Raw genomic sequence first — 23,093 nt, 5'->3', positions numbered from 1 at the left:
GCCGGGATTTAGCTCTGGGAAGTGAGTTCTGAGGTCGGCTGTGCGTGCATTTGAGTGTGCGTGTGGAAAGGCGCGTGCTTTCAGGATTTACGGGGAGGTGTCCCAGCCCAGCCGGAAGGGTCTAGGACGGTGAGCGTGATGGGAGAGGGGGCAGTTTTTTGTTTGCAAAGCAGCAAAGGCATTTATTTGGGGTCTTAGAATTCCAATGTCAACCCAAATCATGTCCCCTCTTGGCATTTCCAGGTCAGGGTTATTAAAGAGAAAGATCAGATTCATCGTTTATGGTTGGTGGCTGTTCGGGGGCGTTCCAGTCGAGGAAGCGATTTAAAATCAGACCTCGCAAGGTTGTCCCTCATGTGAGCTTGCACCACCCCAATCGTTTTTATTCCATTCTCTCCCCGTAACACCTTTATTTGGGGATAGGTAGGTGTTTTCTCCACTTCAACACTTTATTTGATTTTTAAAAATATTCTAGTTTCTATTTTTCCACTTTTAAAAGTTAGAGCAGTTGTCGGTTTACAGAAAATTCATGCAGAAAGTACAGATTTCCCTGTACCCCCCTCCACGGTTTTTCCTATTTTTAACAATTTGCTAGAAGCCCAGCCACCAGCAATGCAAATACCGGGACTGCTTCTAGGAAAAGAAAACAAAAAAACAGACCCTGTCTGCATTAGTGCATAGCAAACTTGTGATTTTGTTACAATTGTTGAACCCACATTACTATAATTATGCTGTGAACCCTAGTTCCTGGTTTATACGGTGTGTTGTAAAGTTCTATGGGTTTTTTCCTTTTAAGCGTGTATTCTGGGAACACACATAGACCTAAAACTTCCCATTTCTCCACTTCCACATGCACAGTTCAGCAGCGGGTGGACAGGGGCCCCGCTCGGTCTGGAGGCGGCATCCACCTCCGGTCAGTCCCGAGCCATGCACGGCCAGCTGCCCCACGGTGGCCATGTGGTGGGAGTCGGGGGGGATCTATAGGGACCTCCCGCCTCTGGGGGTTCAGCCAAGTGCCCGGGGTGGGGTTGGGGTGCTGGGGGCCCGCAGGTGGGTGTGCGGGAAGAGGGTGCAGCAGGGAGGAGGGCGAGGCATCTCCACCAGCAGGTCAGAAAGAAATGGCCGCGTCTCCCTCCTCCTTCCCACCCCCCACAACTCCTCTCGGCCGACTCTAAGCCGGGACCAGAGAGGGCCAGCGTCGGTTTGGAGAGACACCCGACTGGATGGCAACCTGCTGCAGCACAGGTGCCGGGTCGCCAGCCGAAGCTCGACTCCTCCAGGCTGTGCTGGAACGACGTTGTACAGCTGGAGAAGCGCCAGCGCGGGGTCTGCTTCCGCGGCGGGCGGCAGTCCCCGTGGCCAGGGCGTCTCCCTCCCCGGGCGGGCAGAGATTCGTTCTACCTGCAGCAGCTCTCCCTCTCCGTGCTCCTGGGCCCCCTCCTCGCCGGGGACAGGTGCACCTCCTGGGTGTGAGCTGGATGTCGTGAAGCGGGCCCTCTAGGGTCAGAGTGTGTCAGGTGAGCAGCCCCTTATCTACGAGGGCAGTCAGGGTTTTGTCCTGCCAGGCCCACTCACCTGGCCCTGAGCACAGGAGGTGTTTGTGGGTCCCAGGAAAAGGCGGCAGGTCGCGCTAGGCCTGTCCCTACCACGGCCAGGTATGGGGGAGACAGAGTTCCCAGCTGGCCAAGTTCACCCGGCACACTCGGCTGCACTGTGTGTGCAGCGGTGCTTATGCGTGCACGGTGAGGGCTCACCTGCGTAAGTGTGAGTGTGTGTGTCGCATGTCTGTGGAGGGGTCACAGAAGGGCAGAGCGTCCCTGCCACCTTCACCGATGGACCAGTGCCGGCTTGGAGGGTCTGCGGGCCGGGGTGGGAAACAGCCGTCCCCATGCCTGTACGGGGCAGGAGTGAGCAGGTGACCTGCCGTGGGATGCCGAGGACATCCAGGCCCCCTGGGGGCTGCTGAGCCCCACTTCTGCATCTTCACAGCATCGGCACGTGGATGGATGCAGCGGCTCTATTTGTGAGAGGCTCCCTGTAGCAATGTGATATGGTTATGAATTCCAAAAATAGATATTGGTTTATGTCTGTGATCTGGTCTGTACCTGGGCGTGATTGAGCTATGATTAGGGGTCTGACTGGGCCACAGCATTACTGCATTGAATCCCCACTCCTTGGAGGGTGGGGACTCACAGGTAAAAGGCAGGGCAAATGACAGAGTTGGGGGTTCTTAATGTCGGAGTTTTGATGTTGGAGTTTGAGGCTGAAGTCTTGAGCTGGAGCCCTGGGGAAAGAGACAGAGCTGTTTGCCTCATAGTCTACAGCTGTCCTTGTGGAGAAAACAGAGGAGCTGAGCCCAGAGGAACCCAGGAAGCCTGAACCCTCCCAGACGTCGGCAGCCATCTTGCTCCAACACATGGCAGTAGACTTTGGTGAGGGAAGGAACTTATGCTTTATGGCCTGGTATCGGAAGCTCCTACCTCAAGTAAATACCCTTTATAAAAGCCAATCAGTTTCTGGCATTTTGCACCAGCACCCCTTTGGCTGCCTAACATGCTCCCTGAGCCTGGCCAGGTGGGTCGGTGGGCCCCTAGCACCCGGCCAGGTCAGAGGCCCTCACCCCCACGCCCTCCAAGTTGGGGTGACTCCTGATGGTGGTGATGGACCCATCTCGGGTTGGCGCGTCCCTTACAAACGGCACAAGGCCCTGCGCACCCACCAAGCCCTCGGGACGCCCCTGCGTGGTGGGCGCGCAGGTGGGGGGGGAGGCTGAACCCGGGAGGCTTGGGGATGGGTCAGTCTCCCCGGCCTGGCGAGGTCAGCGCCAACGGGGAGGCATCTGGGCCAGGCTCCTGGGGTGGACCCTGTTAAGCAGAGGGCGTGACGGGGGCTCGCCTGGGGCCCATCGCGCTGAGTGTGGGTTCTCCGGCAGGTGGGGCCCCTGGAGCAGCGGTTGAGGGGAGTTCGGGCTCCCCCACGGCTCAGCCCCCAGGCTCAGGCTTCCCAGATGTGGGAGTCACCTGCATACGACAGGGAGGCCCCCTGCGGAGTCAGCCCACAGCAGGCGGGACGAGGGGCCAGGCACCCCCTCTCCCCAGAACGACGTCAGGAGAGTGGGCGGGTCACTGCAGCCACTCCCTGTCAGAGGGACCCCCCCGGGCAGTCTGGGGGACCTCTCAGCCCTTCGCCCAGCTTTCCCATCACCCCACTCTGGTGAGTCTGGGGCCCCCCCAGGAGTCAGCTCTGGGTCACAGCCCCAGGAGGAGTGGCCTCGGGTCAGTGCACCCCCAGTCCCGCCCCGTCCCCCCAGGATGCTACTGCCTTCCTTCCCGGCATGTGCCAGGCATTCCGTGGCCAGGAATTCCTGGCCCCTCCCTGCCTCAGGAGGGTTCAGGGCCCAGGAGCCGAGGACAGCCTTGGCGGGGGCACCCGAGGGTGGGGCCCGCAGGCGGGAGTGGCCGGCGTCCATGCGCGAGGGGCCTCCTGGCAGGGCTCCCCACTGCAAGGGGCCCCGGGAGCCCGCGACGCCCCACGAGCCCCGCTGGCCCTCGCCGACCCCTCTGGCCCTCCCTCGGCTCTGCCCCTCGCGGCCTGGACCCCTTGGCCCGGGCCTGGCAGGGCCGAGCCCCGCGTCCGCGCACAGCGGTTGCCGTGAAGGTTGGCTCGGCGGAGCACCCGTGCCCGGGGCCTTCTCTGCCAGGCGGGCCCAGGGGTGGGGGGTGCTGGGGCAGAGTCTCTGGTTCGTGGGTCCCAGGCCTGCGGGAGGTGGCACAGCCCCCTGAGCTCGCTCAGCTGCGGATGAGGACACGGGCATGAGGCAGGAGCGGCGGGTCTGGGCACCACCCACCCCGGTGCCCGGCGCCCCTCACCTGTGCCCCCCGGGGTGGTGGGGGCCTCCTCCCCTGGGTTGGCCACGAAGCCCGGGACAGCCGAGGCTCTGAGACTCCCTGCCGTCCACCCCGCCGTGCTCCCTCCTCCCTGAAAGCTTCAGCCCGGGCGCTTTGGGGGCACCCATGACGCCCTGCACCCCAGCCGTGCGCCGAGCCCCCAGGGGGCCTGCCCCAGCTCAGCGGGGTCCAGAACCGCCCCCACCTTGCCCCCCGGGGGGGGCGCGGCCTCTCGGGCCCCTGAGCCCTGGCTGACCACGTCAGTTCCGACCGCCCGACAGCGGGGCAGCAGGACACACCTGCCCGGCCGTGGGGGCCCATGAACGGACGCACAGTATTGTCCCCACGGAGCCACAGGCTCGAAAACAGGAAGTGAGCGTCCGCCGGGCCCGGCCTTTTTTCTTCCCTGTGTTCCTACCGGAAATTGCAGGATGTAAAGTCTCGCCTCTGATTTTCCTTTTGGAATAAAGAAAACATTCCAAAAGCGCCTGAGGTGACAGCAGCACAACCCTGTGACGAAACTTAGGGCCGGTCACTCTGGATGGACGATACCGAGCCCAGGCCGTACAACTCGGGGGGTCCAGTGGTGGACGAGGGGCCGGTTAACAGGGCAACTGCGAGGACGCGCTCGGGAAGGATGACCAACGCGCAGCACTAATCCAGGGTGTTGGTAAGCACGTGTGTTGCGGGAAAATACACCAAATGTAAGATATGGGCTGTCGTTAGTAGTTCTATTTTGACGATGCTCTTTCATAGTTTGTAACAGAAGTTTCAGGGAAGTGGACTTTGGCCCAGTGGTTAGGGCGTCCGTCTACCACATGGGAGGTCCGTGGTTCAGACCCCGAGCCTCCTTGACCCGTGGGGAGCTGGCCCATGCGCAGTGCTGATGCGCGCAAGGAGTGCCGCGCCACACAGGGGTGTCCCCCGCGTAGGGGAGCCCCACGCGCAAGGAGTGCGCCCCGTAAGGAGAGCCGCCCAGCGTGAAAGAAAGTGCAGCCTGCCCAGGAATGGTGCCGCATGCATGGAGAACTGCACAGCAAGATGACGAAACAAAAAGCAACACAGATTCCCGGTGTCGCTGATAGAATAGAAGCGGTCACGGAAGAATACACAGCGAATGGACACAGAGAGCAGACAAAGGCTGGGGGGGGAGAGAAATAAATGAAAAATAAATCTTTAAAAAAAAAAAGTTTCACAGCAATGCAAGGTGGTGGTGCAGAGATGGATGGGAGCCTCGCATCGTGTTATGTATCTTTGCTTTGTAAGTTCACAACTCTTACTACACACTTATTGTTTATGTATGTGTATGCATGAATGACCTACTTCAATAAAATTTTATTTTTTTAAGATTTATTTTCTTTATTTCTTTCCCCCAAATTTTATTTTAAAAAAGAAAAACAACAAAAAGTCCCTCCTCCAGGGAGCAGCCGCCAGACCGCTTTGGGTTCAGAGGTGCTGGGTGGTGCTGTGTCCCCACACGGCGGACGCTGCCTGCAGGCGCGTCGGCCTCGCCTGTGCTCGCGCCTTCGCTTTGGATTAGCCCCTCACGTTCCAGAACAAGCAGTTTCTCGGGGCAGTGCGCGGCTACCTCCTCTGGAGACTGTGGCAACCCAGGATACTCCCAAAAATCGGGAAAAGTTGGGGGCATTGTGGGTGGAAAAAAAGAGGAAAACGACAAGGTGAAATGTCCAAACGTTTGTCTGAAAGGTCCGATCACTTTCTGGTCTGGGAAAGGACTCCCTGGGGTCATTTAGCTTTGACACCAAGGACGGGAAAGGTGTTGGCCGAAGCACTGGGCTTTGCCTGGAGAGGTGGACTTCAGAGCCAGGGCCTCCCCGAGCACACTGGGGCTCGGGGACTCAGGCATGCAGCACCCCCTCTGACCCAACTTCTCCACCTGCCAAACAGGCATTGGCTGCGAGGGGTGTGCATGCCCATGTGGCCAGAACCCTGTATGGGCCTGGCCTGCAGCTTGGAGAGGCCCTGGGGATCTGGACAAGAAGAAAGTCACCTTCCCTTGGGCTGAGGGCCCTTGTTTCAGAGCCCTCCCAGAGGGAACTGGATTTGGCCCAGTGGATAGGGCGTCTGCTACCACATGCGAGGTCTGTGGTTCAAACCCAGGGCCTCCTGGCCTGTGTGGAGCTGGCCCATGCACAGTGCTGATGCACTCAAGGAGTGCCCTGCCACGCAGGGGTGTCCCCCTGCATAAGGAGTGTGCCCCGTAAGGAGAGCCGCCCAGCGCGATAAAGTGTAGCCTGCCCGGGAATGGTGCTGCACACATGGAGAGCTGACGCAACAAGATGCAACAAGAGAGACAGATTCCCAGTGCCGCTGAAGAGAATACAAGCAGACACAGAAGAACACTCATCGAATGGACACAGAGAGCAGGAAAGGGGGAAAGGGGAGAGAAGTAAAAAATAAATCTTAAAAAAAAAAGCCTTCCCAGAAGGAGCTGCCGGGAAAAGAGGCCAACTACATGCCAAGGGGAGGGGTCTGGCCAAACCCACGGGCACCAACCAGCTCTGGGAGCAAAGGTGACACTCCAGGCGGCTTCTGGCTGCGACCTGGGATGCCACCTTGGAGGGAGGGCGGGGCTCCACTGTGCATGGGCCTCTTGAGCTCGGCTGAGGGGAGGGGCCAGCAGAGCCCCCAGGAGATGGGCATGGCCTGGCACTGATTGTACGTGCACCGGCAGCTCTGCCCAATGGAAGTTTCTGCAAGACGGTCATTTTGTGTCTGTGCCGCCAGGGGGCAGCCACTGGACACACGTGGCTACAGAGTACTTGAAACGGGCCAGTGGGACTGAGGAAATGAACTTCACAAGTAGCCACATATTTGGCTCTGGATTTCTGAATGGCCCACAGTTCAGGGTGTACAGGCAGGAGAACACTTCCAGGTGGCAAGGCTGTGAGATTCTGCCCTGTTACCCCAGCCGGCCAACCCCACCCCCAGCCGTGGCACAAGTCTCCCACTGACCTGCTACCACACAGCCTACAAGACACAGTGTGGGGATGGGGAAGGAAAGCGCCCTCACGTGCTCGGTGGGGCGATGCCTGATGGCATTTTGGAGGAAACCAAGAAACTGCAAGGAAACAAATATAAAGCAGGACCACGTTCAAGAAGGTGTTTTACTTTGGCATCGGGAAATACACTCCTGAGGTCAGGAAGGGGTGACTCCAGGGAAAGGCAGGTGTGTAACGGGGGGTTGGGGCCCCAGGGTGGTAGGGTGCGTGAGGTGGGCTGCAGAGGACAAGAGATAGGTGGAGAGGGGCGGCCCACCTGGCCCCGGGAAGCTAGTAGAGGGTCTGGCGGGCGTGGGTCCGCAGGTGGCGGAGCAGGTGGGAGTTCCGGCTGAAGCCGCGGCCACACTGCGGGCAGGAGAAGGGCCGGGCCCCGGTGTGCACCAGCATGTGCCGCAGCAGGTTGCAGCTGCGGCTGAAGCGCTTGCCGCACTCCAGGCACTCCTGGGGGGCCTCGGCCACCTGCTCCACGATCCGCGTCTCCTCCTCCCCTCCGTGGGTGGCCAGGTGCCGCTGCAGGTGGGCGTTGCGCCGAAAGCTGCGGCCGCACGTCGGGCAGCTGTAGGGCCGCTCGCCGGTGTGGCTGCGGCGGTGGCGCGCCAGGTTGGAGCTGTTGCGGAAGCGGTGCCCGCAGGTGTCACAGGCGTGCGGCTTCTCGCCCGTGTGGATGCGCTGGTGGCGCACCAGGTGCGCGCTCTGGCTGAAGCGCTCGCCACACTCGCCGCAGCGGCAGGGCTTCTCGCCCGAGTGGCTGCGCCGGTGGCGCGTCAGGTCCTGCGTCTGGCTGAAGGTCTTGCCGCACTGGGCGCAGTGGTGGGGCCGCGGGCCGCCGTGGGTCAGCAGGTGGCGCGCCAGGCCTGCGCGCCGCACGAAGCGCTTCCCGCACTGCGGGCAGGCGTAGGGCTTCTCGCCCGTGTGCACGCGCTGGTGGCTGACCAGCTGGGAGCTCTGGGTGAAGCTGCGGCCGCAGGCCTGGCAGGAGAAGGGCCGCTCGCCCGTGTGCACGCGCTGGTGGGCCACCAGGTGCTCGCCGCGCCGGAACGCTTTGCCGCATTCGCCGCACACGTAGGGCCGGCGCTCGGGGCCCACGCGGAGGCTGCCCGAGCACTCGGAGCACTGGTGGCCCTTGTCCCTGGCGTGGATCCGCAGGTGGCGCTTGAGGCTGGAGCGGCGCTGGAAGGTCTGGCCGCAGTGGGAGCACAGGACGACCGTCTCCGGCGACTCGGTCTTGGTCTCCGGGGCGCACGGCGACGTCTGGGCCTGGCTGTGCGCCAGCAGGTGCTGCACGAGGCTGGCCCGGCGCTGGAAGCCCTGGCCGCACTCGGCGCACAGGAAGGCGGGCTCGGAAGAGTGCGTCTGCAGGTGCTTGCTCAGGTGGGAGCTCTGGCGGAAGCGGTGGCCGCACACGTGGCAGGCGTGCGGGCGCTCGTCGGTGTGCGTGCGCATGTGCAGCTTGAGGATGGAGCTGCGGCCGAAGCTCTTGCCGCAGCACAGGCACAGGAAGGAGCGGCCGCCGGCGTGCGAGCTCTGCCCGTGCGCCTCCAGGCGGGACAGCTGCCGGAAGCTCACCCCGCACTCGGTGCAGATGAACTGCATCTCCGGCTCCGCCTTTGGGGGTCTGCTGGCCACTCTGACCTCCACAACATCACTTGTGCCGGGAGGGGACCCTCCCCCGCCGGTGTCATCCCCCCCCGGGCCCCGCCCTGGCCTCTGGACCTGTCGCTCCTCCGCCACCCTCAGCTGCCCTGGGATGGCGGCAGGTGGGGCAGCGCCTCTGGACTCTTCCTGTTTAAATTCCTCCTGGCTTGGGGTTCTGCTTGAGAATCCTGGGGAAGGAGAAAACGGGGGTGCCCAGGCTTACTCTGTGGGGCTCCCCGAACCTGGTCGGCCTGGAGGTGGGAAGAATCCTGGATCCTTCGGAGGCAAGACGGGGGGGTGAGGTGACCAAGTGCTTACCCTGATACGTACCAGGTACCTAACTACCTTACAATTCAGCGCAGGTGGACCCTCCCCACCGTCTAGCCCCAGGATGTTTCCAGGTACCCGCTAAGGAGTCACTTCCTTGGTCACCTTTTATTCCGGGGACCTCTCTAGACCTGCAGAGAAGGACCTTACCCAGAGGGTGCCTGCGCCAAAGCTTCTTGTCAGGGACATCCTCAAAGCTCAGGGACTCCTGTAAAAGGCGAGGCAGAGAGTGAGGGCTGGGGGCCTGAAGCGCTCTCCAGGTTTACGTCTAGACAGGTGAGGGTTTGCTCCAACTGCGGAGGCAGAGGGAAGCCCCCGAGAGTGGAACCAGCCCAGCTCACCAGCACCTCCGCCAGCTCCTGATCTCGAGAATTCTCCTCTGGCCAAAGTGTAGGACCCTGGGGGGCTGACAGTGTTTGGGGAGAAAGAAAAAGCTGTTAGCAGCCAGCGCTGACCAGCACCGGCCGCAGGGACCCCCACCCCCTTGACATCTCCCACCCTGGTGAGCCTCTCCGGCCGTCACACGACCTGGCCGCCCAGCTCCCACCTGCACCGCCCCCTCCACCTTCCTCGGGCACCCGCCCCTCACCTGTCTCCTGCAGGGCCTGGAACGTCCTCTTGGGACCCTGGCTCAGGGGCTGCTTTGAACTTGGGGGGAGTCTCCACGGCCCCGGCTCAGCAGGCTTGGCGGGCCCCGGCTGCGATGGGGGTGGTTCCGTCGGCAGCCCCAAGGCTGGAGGCTCTTCGGACGGGGCTTCCTTTTTGGGGGTGTGGCTGGGCACCTGGGAAGGGCCCCCCTGTTCCTCCAAGGTGGTGTCTGCATGGGGGCAGTTCTTGCCGGCATTAAAACTAAAATCCTGTGAAACACACGGCAAAGGAGAGGGTAGTAATCCACAATCCACGGCCTGCTGACTCCCGAGGGAAATGGGACAGAGGAAAAGGGGAGCGTCAGGGCCAGAGTTAGGAGGTGGTGAGGGAATTGGTGAATGAAGAAGGTGGACTTGCCAGAGGCTTCTTTGCGGGGCGATAAAGGCCCCGTCTCTCCCCCACCCCCGCCGCGTACCAGCGGCCCCGCGTTGCTGGGCTCGGCCCGCACGCCCTCCAGCAGCAGGACCACCTCCTCGCCGTCCCGGAGCGGCTGGCCCTGCAGCCGGGCCAGGAGGTGTGGGGGCAGCACGCTCAGGAACTGCTCCAGCACCAGCAGCTCCAGGATCTGCCTCTTGGTGTGCAGGGCTGGCCGCAGCCAGTGGCCGCACAGCTCCCGGAGCCGGCTCAGGGAGGCGCGCGGCCCCATGTCCTCTTGGTACTGGAAGCATCGGAAGAGCTGGTGGGCCACCTCGGGCCGCGGCCTGGCCTCCTGGCAGCGCGCGTCCTGCTGGCCGGCCCCCTCCTCCTCCTCAATCTTGACCGCTCCCAGGTGCTCTTGCTCCTGGGCGGCTGGGCCCGGGTCCGCCAGCATCCTTCACTTCGGCGGCTGCCTCCGTGCAGCCGGGCCCGTTCTCAGGTCCTCTCTTCTCCTTGCACACCTGTGGGGCTGAAGACCTGGGGCTGAGCTGAAGACCCCCGTCCAGGTGAGCTCAGGCTCACCTGCACGCTGCCTCCCAGAGATTCGAGGCTAAAACCTGCCTATATAGGTGTTCCCGGCTGACGGCTTGCTGAGGGCAGGGCAGCCTCAGGCCTCGTTTGACCAAATGAAAAGGCAGAGAAAGCTGAGCGTTCCATACTATCAACCCTTCCTGCTGCGCCTAGTATCGCAGTCACATCGTTTTACCCCTGGGATTGAATTTAGCACCCGAGAGTGGATTAATCCGACCTTCCCTGCCCCTGACCACGTGGCACGCCCAGCTCCTCCGCCAGCAGACCCTTGTCGGAACGCCTCATCTCAGTCCAACCTAAGGCTTCCACCCAACTTCCAGTTTAAAGGGCAGGGCGGGGATGAGGACCAAGGGACAGCATTCCTTGAGAAACCAATCAAATCCCAGATCTAAGACCTTCCCCAGAGCAGCCTGGATCCTGCTGCCTTTTTGAAGGGCCCTACAACACCTGCTGGGCACCGCCGGGCAGATCTGAATTTGGGTGGGATCCTAAGTCCTAACAGGGCTAACTTAATTTTCTGAGATGGGAGGGTAGTCTTGTATTTAGGAAGTGTTTTTATTCTTAGGAGATGCTGAAGGGTTTGGAAGTGGAGTGGCAGGAGATATGGAGCGACAAGGCAAACGTGGCAAGATGATGGCCGTTGTAGAATCTCAGAGATGGTGTGCGGGTGTGCGTGTACTGTTCTTTCAGTTTCTTGGCAGATTTGAGAATTTTAAAAAGAATAGGTTAGGGGGAAAGTTCGTGCGTGTGTCCTCTCCTTGGTGAGGCATCCTGAGCCCCACTTTATGGCTCTGGAGGTGACTCCCAGAGGTCAAGGCCAAGGCCACCTGCTCACTGGTGCAGCACTGAGTTCCCACTTGCGGCTCAAATCTCCTGGCTTTCCACTGCTCCAGCCCCAGAGGCCAGGATGGGTGGGAGGGCGTGGGGTGGGGGTGTCAGACGGGTCGGGTGTGACCCCAGCGACCCAGCCAGAGCACACACCGGAGCCCGGCCAGGCCAGGTATGAAAGCCGAGTTACTGGAGGAGAGCAGAGGTGCCCGGGCAGCAGAGGTGAGGCGGGCGCGGAAGTTTGTGGCGGGCGTCTCCAAGGCCACGTTTAGTGGTTGCACAGCCAGGCCCGCGGGAGCCGCGCTCCTGCTCGCAGATCCTGGCGAGGAAGTGCTGGGTGAGGTTGGGGCCGTGTCCCAGGAAGTGGCCATTTCCTTTCTTCCCTATTTTTTCCCCCAATTCCCCCCCATCGTGCACCCCCAGCCCCCTCTGGGAGGCACCCACCTCAACCCAGAGTCCAGCTCCCGCAAGAAAGCATGCGTTCCTAACTGGCCACCAGGGGGCACTGGCTCCACGGGACAGACAACCTCCTCCCAGCCCACCCCTGGCCCTGCGCCCAAAAAGGTCCAGTGACCCTAAAGAGTCCAGTGCCGCTTCTCCTCCTCCTTCCTTTTCAGGAACCGCCCCCAGAGGGGGTTCAATTCAGTCCTGCTTCCTTCATTTCTTCAGTGCCACCCAGAGGCTGAAACTTCTCAACAGGCGGGTACTTTGGTTAAAGAGCTTGGAGGCACTTTGATGTCTTTACAGATTCAGGAACCCAGGCTCCAAGAGCTCTCGGCCCTCCAGCTCCCCGGGTGGGCGTGGGGCGAGGGGAAGAAAGCCTCGTGCACCCCTTCCCACCTAGCGGAGGGCGGAGAACCCCCCAGCGCAGGTGGTGTGTGTAAGCGCAGGTGGTGTGTGTAAGCGCTGCCTGTTACTCTTAATGTCCCCGGGCAATATGTGGTTTGGAGGGCCAGCAACCGCCACCAGCCACCGCAGGCTGGTCCTGGCCTGGCTTGACCCGCCCTTAGAGGTGGAGCAGGGAGACGCTGATTTGCTCAGGTCCCTTCTTGCAGGGCGGGGCCACCCCCCCCCAGGTGGGGCTAGCGAGGGGTGTTGCCTGGAGCCCAGGGAGCCTGGAGGTCCCGCACTGCCTAGAGAGGGCCGGCCCGCCCCCCCCCCCCCCCCCCCCCGGAATCTCCCCGCAGCCTGCCCAGCCTCACTTGGCCTTGCAGTTCGGCCTCTGGTCCTCCGCAGAGCCGTTCCTGTCGACCCTGCTCGCTCCACACGGAGCACCCACCTCCCTCGTCCCCACCAGTGTCCCGCTGGGCCGCTGCACGGTCGAGGGTGTTTCACGGCAGGCCTGAGAGCGGGCACTGCCCGACGACGTTCACCGGCCCTCGAGGCTGCTTCAGGTTGGAGGGTAACAGCTGCCTTGCCTTGGGGAGGCTCAAGGGGTGATGTCAAAATGTCTGGCGTGGAGAAAGGGCTTTGATAAATGTTCAAAAAAAAAAAAAAAGGGTTTGGGCTTCACTGCCTCTTAGCAGCATCAGCAAAATCCTCCGAGACCCGACGGCTTTACACTCCGTCCCCCGAAGGAGAGCGGGCGGCTCCCCGCTGCGGGCCCCTCCCAGCCCCCCAGCCTGCGCGGGACATATTCATTTCTCCAGTTGACAAACACAAAGGCCACGCTCAGAGGACCGGGAGCCTGCTCGCGGTTACAGGGGCCCAGGTTTACCCAAATTCGAGGACCTTGGCCGCTGTGCCTCAACTCAGAAGCGGGAAGGCCCCGATTCCCTCCTACCTGTGTGTCTTCATCAGAATACCTCGGCGCCCTGGCTCGGGAAAAGCGGAGGGGGGGGTTCCAAAGTCCAGCCCTCAGGCCTAGCCCCACAGGGTGGCCGGAATCTCCAGGTGAGAGCGGGAGGTGGAATTCCAGAGGCAGGTTGGCTTCCCAGCCGCTCTCCCTCCCCCACCCCCCAGGTTTCCCGGACAAAAGCTCGGCTCATTTGCACATTCCCTGGGGGAGGCCTGGGCGGGCAGGGCCGGCTCTCAGGCCGTCCAGTATAGGGTCAGCCTCACTGGGAGCGCTGAGGGGCAGGGTGAGCCCAGGCAGGAGCCGCAGGGGCTGGAGATCCCGCCAGGAGACCCACCCAGGGGCCAGGAGACCCACCCAGGGACCCGAGGGCCCAGACCTGGGGAGGGGGGGGGGGTGGCCCTGGGCAGGAGCGCTCCTTCCCCCACATCCCAGTGGGTGGGAGCTGATTTCCTCGTCCAGGCCGGCTCCCCACACCTGGGGTGGGGGGGTGGGGGGGCTCTGCCTGCCTCACCTGTACCCCCGGAGCCCCGCGGGGGCACGTGGAGCCCGCCTGCTCCCTGCAGTGAGTAGAGTGGGCCCATGTCACAGCAAGCCCTGGGACCCCGGTGCCCCCCCCCACGGCACTGGGCTCCCCAGTGCAGACCCTCCCCCAAATCCTCCAGCCTCTCCGCCCACCCCTGAGGCCTCAGCCCCCTCCCCCTCCTCGCTCCAAGCTGCTGGGAGCCACTGGGCAGCCGGCACCCCAGGCCGCCCTCCCACTCACCACTGGGTGTCCCCCACTACAGAGCGGGGTGCTGGGGGCAGTCTCTGATGGCCCCACGGCCGGGAGCTACCTCGGCCGGCCCAGGGAAGCACACCGGGAAAGTGGAACAGGAAGTGCCCGGCTCCAGTCCCATCCAGGTGAAGAGGGGGCATCGTCGAGTTAACCCTTCACCTGCCGGTCGGAAAGGGGAGAGGGCGGGGCCAGAGGGATAAAGAGAAAGTGGCCAATCCAGATTCCAGTCTGGGCGTGTGGCCCCGGACGACCCCAGGGCTCGGCCATCGGTCCCGCCCCTTGGGGCTCTGGGCTGCCATTTTAAAGCGCCTGCTGTGTGCCGGTCTCTGCTTGGCGTTTTTCATTCATTGGCTAAGTGGGCGGTGTGCCGGGGTCCTGGGTGGGCGCCGGGCACCGGGCTCAGGGCCCTGCGCTCGGGCTCCCATTCCAGGGCTCTCGACAGCGACGGCGCCGTGGTGGGAAGCGAGGGCGCGCCGTCGGCACTGCCACTTAAGGCCCCCAAGAGCCGGCGAGGTGGCCTCCGTCTCGGGACGCCCCTCGCCAACGGCGTCAAGCCTGCCTCTGGCTCCAAAGCCAACATCCCCTTTGCTCCAACGTGCCTCTGGGGGTCGAGCCCTGGGGTGCGAGGCTCCGCGGCACCCCCGTCTTGGGAAGCCGGGGCCCCCTGCCCTTCTGGTCCCCCACGGGGTCATCGTGTTCCTGCACCCGAGCCCCTCCTGTCCCTGACCGCAGCTGTCTAGCGGCAGTGTCCCCTCGACGGCAAGCTCCGTGAGGAGCAGCCCCACGGGGCCCGCCGCCCTCCGCCCTCGGAGGTGTCTGTGACCCGAGACGCGGGCAGGGTGGCCAGGGTGGCGGGGAGGCCTGCGAGGAGCCGCGCGGCGGGGGTGGGGGCACGCGGCGCTCGCCACGCCTGGCTGAGTGGGCACACGCACGCTCCCGCACACGGGGCCCGGCTCCCACCCGTGCCTGCCGCCCCCGCCCCTTCCCAGGGCTGCCCTCTCCCCCACAGCCGTGGCCTTCGCGGACGCGGCCCGGTGCGTGCGGGCTGGAAGAAGGCGGCCTCTGCAGAAGGCCCCGACCTGCTGCCCCCGGCCTCCCCGGCGGCCCTCATCAGAGCCCGGGCTGGGCAGGAGGGCAGCGGGAAGGCTCGAGGTTGGCTGTTGACATTGGCATGTACTTCCCGGCTTCCAGCCACGACTCCTTTCCTGGAAGCATGTCCAAATAGCAGCGACCAGCTTGGTGCACTTATCAACAATGGCACCAGGCAGAAGACAGGTCTCCAGAGTGAGTCACGGCCAACGCTGGCCATTGGGGCCCTTCAGCTGTAAACGTCTGCCCAGGCTCGGCCTTGACCGGCCTTCCTAATATCCCCGAGCCTGGCCCACCGCCTGCCCTACCACGTGTTCCTTCATCCATTCCAGAAATACCCGAGTGCCAGGCAGTGGGGATGGAGCCGACAAGTGCTGCCCTCCCGAGGCTGCGGTCTGGCTATGGCCAGGTCACCAAAGCAGGGATGTCCCTTGACTTTTTTTTTACATTCTATTTTCTCTTTATTTTTTTATTATCTTTTTTTTTTAAAGATACATAGATCACACAAACTGTTACATTAAAAAATATAAGAGGTTCCCATACACCCCACTCCCTCCCCCCTACTCCTCCCACATCGACAACTTCTTTCATTAGTGTGGTACATTCTTTGCTTTTGATGAGTACATTTTGGAGCACTGCTACCCAGCATGGATTATAGTTTACGTTGTAGTTTACACTCTCTGCCAGTCCATTCAGTGGGTTATGGCAGGATATATAATGTCCTGCGTCTGTCCCTGCAATATCATTGAGGACAACTCCAAGTCCTGAAAATGCCCCAAATATCACACCTCTTTTTCCCTCTCCCTGCCTTCAGCAAAAATTTAATTTTTGTAAATTTGGAAGAAAGTTAATTTTTAAAAAAATCTTCCTAATCTTTGCAGATATATTCCCTTCTCCCAGGATTCTGTCCACTAATAGAAGCAAATTCTTGTGAAGTTTCTGGATTGTGTTTCCTCTCCGCTCAATAAGCAATAACCAGCCCCCCAAAGGGGAGACTTTTAATAAATATACAAACCTACATATTTGGGGTATATTTCAATAGTGCCTATTTAGAAAATGCACATTTAAATTATTCTAGCTGTTACCTTAGATATTCTTTAGGAAGTAGTGTCTGGAAAATTACAGTTTATCACTTATTTGTTAAATGTGAAAAATATTAACGTCCAGTATCAATCGATCAGCAAAAGCACCTGTGAATATTGACTCATGGGCTCTCTAGCTTTCTCTTGTCTCTTTGTATTTTCAGTTTCCACAGGATTCCTCCATTTAGAGAAATTCAGGACAAAAGAAGAAATTGTTCTCCGGCATCGTTAAAAGCTTTATTACTAGGACGTGGATGTGGTTCTAGCAATTGAGCTCCAGCCTACCACATGGGAGGTCCCAGGTTCAGTTTCCGGTGCCTCCAGGAGAAGACTAACAAAATGACGCAACAAGGAGACACAAAGAGGAAAGACAATGAGAGACACAAGAAAGCAGGGAGCTGAGGTGGCTCAAGTGATTTAGGGCCTCTCTCCCACACGGGAGGTCCCAGATTTGGTTCCTGGTACCTCCTAAAGAGAAGATGAGCATACAGCGAGCACAATGAGGGGGGGTTGTATAAAATATATATATTTTAAAAGCTCTATTGTCCCTTATAAATAGCCTCTGGTTAATCCCGCAGCTTAGGTGCTTGTTTTTCACTAACTAGTAGCACCTCGTCCTTTATCCTTAACCCCCCTATTTTCCTCTGGGCCTTTGAAATTTTGAAGGGGTAATTGCAGAGTGCTTGTGGAACAGCCAGAGGCCCTCACCTAAGGACCGGCCCTGGCACGGAAGCCCTGAGAATTTTGACAGGACCAGCTGCCACGGTGCCTGCACACACCTTTCTTCAGAGTCTGGACCTCAGCCATCCTCCCACCTTCTTGTTCTCTGGTCTTACTGGCCGTGGCCAGCCTTTGGCTCCGAAGGCCTGAGCGGCTTTGCCCCTTGCTGCCATCGTGTGACTTTGGGACATTTACTTGAGTCCTTTAGCTCTCAAAGCTCTTCTATGACTTTCCATTGCCTTGAGACCTAAAACCAAACAGCTCCTCCTGGCTGGGCTGCCCCAGCCCCTGGCTGGCTTGGATCTCATCTCCTGCCCTCTTCTTTCTTTTCTCTTCCTCTGCTCCTTTCACTGCCTTGACATGCCAAGCTGCCGCCACCTCGTGGCCCTTGCTAGCTCCTTTTCATCCCCAAAGCCCAGCCTCCTCGGGGAGATAGCCTCTGCCCTGCCTTCCAGCGCGTTTTCTCTCTTTGCACCCTGGTTTCCCGCACATCTGTGATGAGCCGCCCTAGTCTTGCTTGCTTGGTCCCATCTCCCCTGCTGCAGTGTGAGCCGCGGGCCACGTTTCCGCGGTTCAGTGTTTCCCAGCTTGATTTCCCAGTAGCATTCGATCTTGTGGACCCCCTCTTCCTTAGAACTCTCTGCTAACGTCTATTTTTTTTTCTCAACTTCTCGGGTTGTGTCTTCTCCGTCCTCTTCACCAGCTGCTCTTTCTTTGGCCAACGGTTAAATGCACGCATTTGGCATCACTGCATCCCCACTCCTGGCTCCAGCGGTCCCCGGGCCTTGTTATTCCCGTCCTCATGGAAACCACTCCCCTTGAGTGTGGGCTGGACTTAGTGATTTGCTTCTATTGCATAGAACACAACCACAGTGGTGATGGGATGGCAGTGCTGAGATCAGGTTAGAAGGAGCCTGTGCCTCCCCTCTTGGGGTCCTCTTGTGTTCCCCCTTTCTCGCTTGCTTGCTGTGGGGAAAATGAGTTGCCATGTCTGAGCATCTGTGCAGAGGCTCATGTGGCAGAGGGACCTAGCCCTCTGCTTGCCAAAGGACAACCTCACTGAACTGGGACCTCCTCACCTCTCCCACCCCACCCCAGCCGAGTGTGACTGCACCCTGGGATCGTGGGTCAGAGGCACCTGGCTAGCAACATGGCTTACAGAAATCATGAGCAAATAAGCATTTGTTTTAAGCTGGTAGGTCTTGGGGTCATTTGTTAAGTAGCCACAGATGACTGACTGATACACTTCCCTAGAAAGTTTCATAGTTGCTGTGGCCTCATTAACATCTCAAGTATACCCCCTCTGTACTTTTGTTTTACTTCTGGACTCGACTCTTGTCCATATGACCTTGCTACTTGGATGTCTCATGAATGCCTCAAAGTCTTCATGTCCCAAAGCCAAACTTATCCAGCCACTTAAAAGTAGCATGAGAGCACGTTTGTTTTAGTTCGCTGCTGTATCTCCAGTACCTGGCATATAGTAAATTCTCAAGAAATGTTTATTGACTGAATCTTCTACATCAAACCTGTGTCATTTCCAGTATTGCCCATTTCGATGAATACAATGCAATCCATTCAGGTACTCAGGCCAGAAATTGGGGTTCCTCTTTAACCCCTCCTTCTCTCTTCCCTCACTCTCCAAGTTCTCTAGGGTGCGACCCTAACTAGTCTTCAAATCTGCCTGTTTCTCCACTCTCTTGCCTGGGTCACAGCCATGGCCCCTGGACTTAGCTATGACAAGCCTGTCCTCACGCTGCCCTCTGGTGGCTACAGTGTGAAGTGCGGGCCACCAGGGTTATCTAAGGAGGTAGTCCGGGGGGTGGGCAGGGAGACAGCCAGAGGGGATGGGAGGGCCGGCCCAGGGCACAGCTCTAGGTATAAATGGGGGAAGGAGAAAGAACCCCTGAGCTTCCAGCCCCAGGCCCTCCTCGGCCCAGCTGGAGTGAGCTCTGCCCGCAGAAGCCCAGTTACCTCCTCAGTACTGCGTGAGGAGGGACCTCTGCTGCCTGGGTGTGCTGGGACGACCACAGCGCCAACTAACGTTTGCCAAAGCGCCCACCCTTCAACACAATAAAGGCGGATGCCTCTGCGGCGGAACCGAGGGGAAGCCGAAGAGAACTTGGTCCCTGGTACGGGGTGGCGTTGGAAGGAAACCTTGGGAGCGGCAGCCTCGTCCAAGAGAAATACAAGGCTTCCCACAGCTGTAATTTAAAATGCTCTCACGGCCGCATGGAAAAAGCAAAGGAAACGAGTGAAGTTCATTTTATTTATTTATTTTATTTTATTTTATTTTATTTTTTTGAGATTCATATTTTATTTACAGGTAAATGAAAACCGCCCCCTATAAAGTCTAATTTGGGATAAGGAGAGCAATATAAAGAAGTAGTTGCCGGCTCCACAGTGACATGAGAAAGGAGTCTGTGTTACTGTTTCTTTAAACAAAGATTTGTTATTAAAAAAAAAAAAGCAGCCACATGATTTCTTCATGTTGCATATGTGAAAGACTTCAAAATAAGAATGATTTTTCAACACTCTACAGTCTCTGGTCAAATAAGCATGGTTACTAGGATATCACTTTCATTTCAGTAGCAGCCTTTGCTTCCCAAGAGCAATGGCCCTGAGCAAAAGACTTAACACTCATCCAGAGTATCTGCTCCAGGAAGGGAGAGACCTCGATCCTTAAGAGCCTGAACTTTCAGCTTCTCTGCTTCCAGCGTGGTCTGCTGTTCCACCCTTTGTTCTTCTAGGATTTCTTCAATAGATACTCGCTGGAGGGGTGTGTCACTCTCCTTTTCCAAGTCTATTTCTCCTAGTAGGACTACATTTTCTCCTCTGACCACAAAAATCCCTCGAGGAATATCACCGTATTTTTTGCCCACATGAATACGCTCCACAGTCTGATGTAGCACTAAGTTAGCAAATTGATCAATGCTTCTTAAAAAGCCTCTAAGTGTTCTTCCATCTCGAAGCAGGACAAGTGCTTTTTCTACAGGCTTCCTCCGAAGAGGTGCCCGCCAGGAAGGTAGGGTCTTACCCCAGACTTGACTCGGAGGAGATGAGCTACTCACTGTCGATGTCCTCGATGAGGCTGGCGGTGCCGGGCATATAGTTCATTTCTGAGCTGAGAGAACGTCGCAGCGTGCAGCCGAGGCGGGCAGGCGCGTCTTACACCTTGCTCTTTTCACCGCAGTCGCCGCCTCGGCAGGACCGGGACGGGAAACCCCGACAGACACCAGCAAGAACGCCCGGGCTTTCAGCGGCTGAAGTTCATTTTAATAATAGATTTTATTTAATAGCATGTCAAAATATCATCTCAGGGTGATCAATATTCAAACTTCTCTTGACATATTTCACATTATTTTTTTTTTCCGCACTAAGTCTACACATCCTGGTGCCTGTTTCACACTGCGAGCGCAGGCTCACTCAGACGCGCCCCATTTCCAGGGCTGCAGAGCCACAGGCGGCTGGCGAACACCGCCCTTTGGGACAGCTGAGTTTGGAGATTGCTGAAAGAAAAGGCTCTGTTTGTGGTTGGTGGAGGGCGAGGGAGAATAACAAAGGAAGGAGGGAGGAGAACTGGGGCCCCGGGAAGAGGGCGGTAGGTCTCCTAGGGTGAACACTTAACTGCTTACCTAAGTAAGCGGAGGGAACAAAGGGAGCTGGGAGGAGGAGGGGGGGCTGGGGGGCACCGGGGAGGGGTAGAAAAAGGAGCCCAGGAAAGTGGGTTGGCTGCTTTCTTTATTAAGGAGGCCTACCCAGAAGGCATGTGGCTCCCAGTTAGCTGCTGTGCAGAGACCTTGCTTAGGAGTCAGCTCTGTCCAGGATGAGTCCCTGGGACCGTGGTCAGGCTGGTAAGATTGCGCTGGATGAGAACTTTGAACACTCTCTTCCTATTCAGGCACCTGTCCCCACTGAACGCCTTACTTCTTCCTCTGAGGTGATGTCAGTGCTTATGATTCTTATTGGACACACAGCATAAAATATCTGCTTTCCGGTTTCTTGCCAAAGGCCATTGATCTTTTTACTTTCCGCTTCTCTCCCAAAGCCCTGTTGCTAGAAATTATAACTCACAGAAGATTGCTCAGAGTGTTCCTTCCATCCACGTCCTCCAGATAATTAAATTTTATTGATTCAAGTCAGACTTTCAAAGAGCTCCACTAAGTGCTAAATCGTGCACTGCAAGGGAAAAGACCAGTGCTGCGAGCCACCGTAAAGCCAGGTGGTTGAATGAATCTCTACAAAGCCAGTCACTTCAGAGATGCACATGTGGACTATTAGGCTGACACTTAGAAATCTACCTATTAAAAAGGCAAATAGAGTCAAAGGACTGGTTGGGACAAGGTCCAGGAAAAATGAACGGTTGTAGAATGCAGAGTAGGTAGTTTATCCCCCCAGTGGTAATAGAAGGAATTAATATTGCGGATGCAGGAGAATTTGGCAGAGGAATTGTGGAGTCAACAGCTTAGAGAGGAAAAGCAAAGCTACTTACTGGGAAAACATTAAGAAAACTGAACTGATGGGAAGGCTTCTTCGCTGTCCAGGGTGCTGAAAAAAGAGAGCAAGGAAGCAAGAATAAGTTGAAAAGACCTCACTTCCAGGGGCGCTGTCTTCACTGCACAGGAGGCAGCTTCTTCCGGAGGAGGTCAGAAACGTCGTGGAAAAGGAAGGGAGACGGCGGCAGAAAAATCTCATGTAGTCTTTTCAGAACTGATGCAGACGGTGATGGATTCTAGTTGGCTGCATGTGCAAGGAGGATGTGGTAGTTAAGTCGCGGTTTCAGGAATGGGCAAGGTGGCCAAGAGAGATTTTTATGTTTTTTGTCCTTTACTGCTTTCTTTTTCTCATACAATTTAAAAAATTGATTTACCATAAAATTCACTTTTCTTTTTAAGGTACTGAGGCCGCGGATTGAACCTGGACCTCATATGTGGGAAACCAGTGCTCAACCACTGAGCCACATGGACTCCCTTGGGTTTTTTTTTTTTTTTTAAGATTTATTTACTTTATTATTGTTTTTTAAAGTTTATCTTCCCCCTTCCCAGATGGTTGTCTCTCTGGCTGTTCATTCTTTGCTTGCCTTCTCCAAGAGGCACCAGAATGGAACCCGGGACTTCCCACATGGGAGAGGAGTGCCCAGTGGCCTGAACCACATCTGCTCCCTGTGGACTGCGGCATCTGCTGGCTTGTGGCTTCTGCTCGTTTAGGTGTCTGCTCATTGCAGTGGGTGCAGCGTCTGCTCATCTTCTTTAGGAGGCACCAGGATCTGAACCGGGGGTCTCCCATGTGAGACACAGCCGCTCCCCTCACCTTTCTAAAATGCACAATTCAGTGGTTTCTATTACATCTATAAATTCATGTAGTCATCACCACTATCTAATTTTAGAATATTTTTATACATCACCCCAAAAGAAACTCCATAAGCATTAGCAGTCATGTCCCACACCCTCCACCCCTCCACCCCCAGGCCCTGGCAAACCCTTACTCTACTTTCTGACTCCATGGAGTTGCCTATTCTGGACATTTTGAATACATGGAATTATACAATATGTGACTGTTTGCGTCTGGCTTCCTTCGCCCAGCATGTTTCCAAGGTTCACCCATGCTGCAGCATGTCTCAGCACTTCACTCCTTTCGGCGGCTGGAGAACTTTCCATTGTATGGATGGACCACATTTTGTTTTAACCATTTATCCATTGATGGACATTTTAGTTGTTTCCACTTTTTTGGTTATTTTGAGTAATGCTGCTATGATTATCCATTTGCAAGTTTGTTTTTTAAAAATATTTATCTATTTATTTCTCCCCTCCCCTCCATTGTCTGCTCTCTGTGTCCATTTGCTGTGTGTTCTTCTGTGTTTTCTTGTATTCTCATTAGGCTCTAGGAACTTATCCTGGGACCTTTCAGAGTGGGAAAGAGGCACTCATTCTCTTGGGCCACATCAGCTCCCTCATGCTGTGTCTCTTATTGTCTCTCCTCTGTGTCTCTTTTTGTTGTATCATCTTGCTGCGCCAGCTCTCCATGTGGGCCAGCACTCTGTGGGCCAGCACTCCTACGTGGGGCAGCGCTGCTGCGTGGACCAACACTCTGTGGGCCAGTGCTCCTGCGGGGGGCAGCTCACCGCTCAAGCCAGCTCATCACATGGGCCAGCTTGCCTTCACAAGTATCGAATCCTGGACCTCCTACATGGTAGATGGGAGCCCAATTGCTTGTGCCACATCTCCTTCCCTCCATTTGCAAGTTTTTGTGTGGATGTGTGTTGCTTGTTTTAAAATTGCAGAGGGAAGTAAAAGTCTAATAGCTCTGCAGTCCTAAGAAGCTTTAATCCAAGAGGTA

At 57.7% G+C, this 23,093-nt stretch overlaps 1 protein-coding gene across 5 annotated transcripts; it reads right to left on the bottom strand.

The window, feature by feature from the left end:
* Positions 1–6,987: 6,987 nt before the first annotated feature.
* ZSCAN10 (zinc finger and SCAN domain containing 10) lies at positions 6,988–14,088 on the bottom strand. Of its 5 annotated transcripts, XM_023587418.3 has the most exons (8): positions 13,858–14,088; positions 13,606–13,651; positions 12,499–12,747; positions 9,936–11,615; positions 9,462–9,729; positions 9,214–9,278; positions 9,023–9,080; positions 6,988–8,733 (listed from the first exon to the last, which is right to left on the bottom strand). In XM_023587418.3, exons 4-8 carry the CDS (start codon positions 10,329–10,331, stop codon positions 7,181–7,183), a joined length of 2,340 nt encoding a protein of 779 aa, XP_023443186.2. In that variant the 5' UTR covers positions 10,332–11,615; positions 12,499–12,747; positions 13,606–13,651; positions 13,858–14,088; the 3' UTR covers positions 6,988–7,180. The 5 variants fall into 5 exon arrangements, with proteins under 5 accessions (XP_023443186.2, XP_023443188.2, XP_023443187.2 ...); XM_023587420.2 differs by lacking the exons at positions 13,606–13,651; positions 13,858–14,088 and having other exon boundaries at positions 9,936–10,406; positions 11,450–11,615; positions 12,499–13,453; XM_023587419.2 differs by lacking the exons at positions 13,606–13,651; positions 13,858–14,088 and adding an exon at positions 13,080–13,453.
* Between the last annotated feature and the right edge of the window lie 9,005 nt (positions 14,089–23,093).

Source organism: Dasypus novemcinctus, chromosome 23 (genome assembly GCF_030445035.2).
Source record: "Dasypus novemcinctus isolate mDasNov1 chromosome 23, mDasNov1.1.hap2, whole genome shotgun sequence".
Taxonomy (NCBI): Eukaryota; Metazoa; Chordata; class Mammalia; order Cingulata; family Dasypodidae; genus Dasypus; species Dasypus novemcinctus.
This window is presented reverse-complemented; position numbering and strand designations above follow the sequence as displayed.

Coding starts and splice junctions, on each gene's coding strand:
- ZSCAN10 (XM_023587418.3), bottom strand. CDS start 10,331: ATGCTGGCGGACCCGGGCCCAGCCGCCCAGGAGCAAGAGCACCTGGGA. Junction 9,730..9,935: donor CCAGCAACGCGGGGCCGCTG/GTACGCGGCGGG, acceptor TGTGTTTCACAG/GATTTTAGTTTTAATGCCGG. Junction 9,081..9,213: donor AGGAGCTGGCGGAGGTGCTG/GTGAGCTGGGCT, acceptor CGCCTTTTACAG/GAGTCCCTGAGCTTTGAGGA.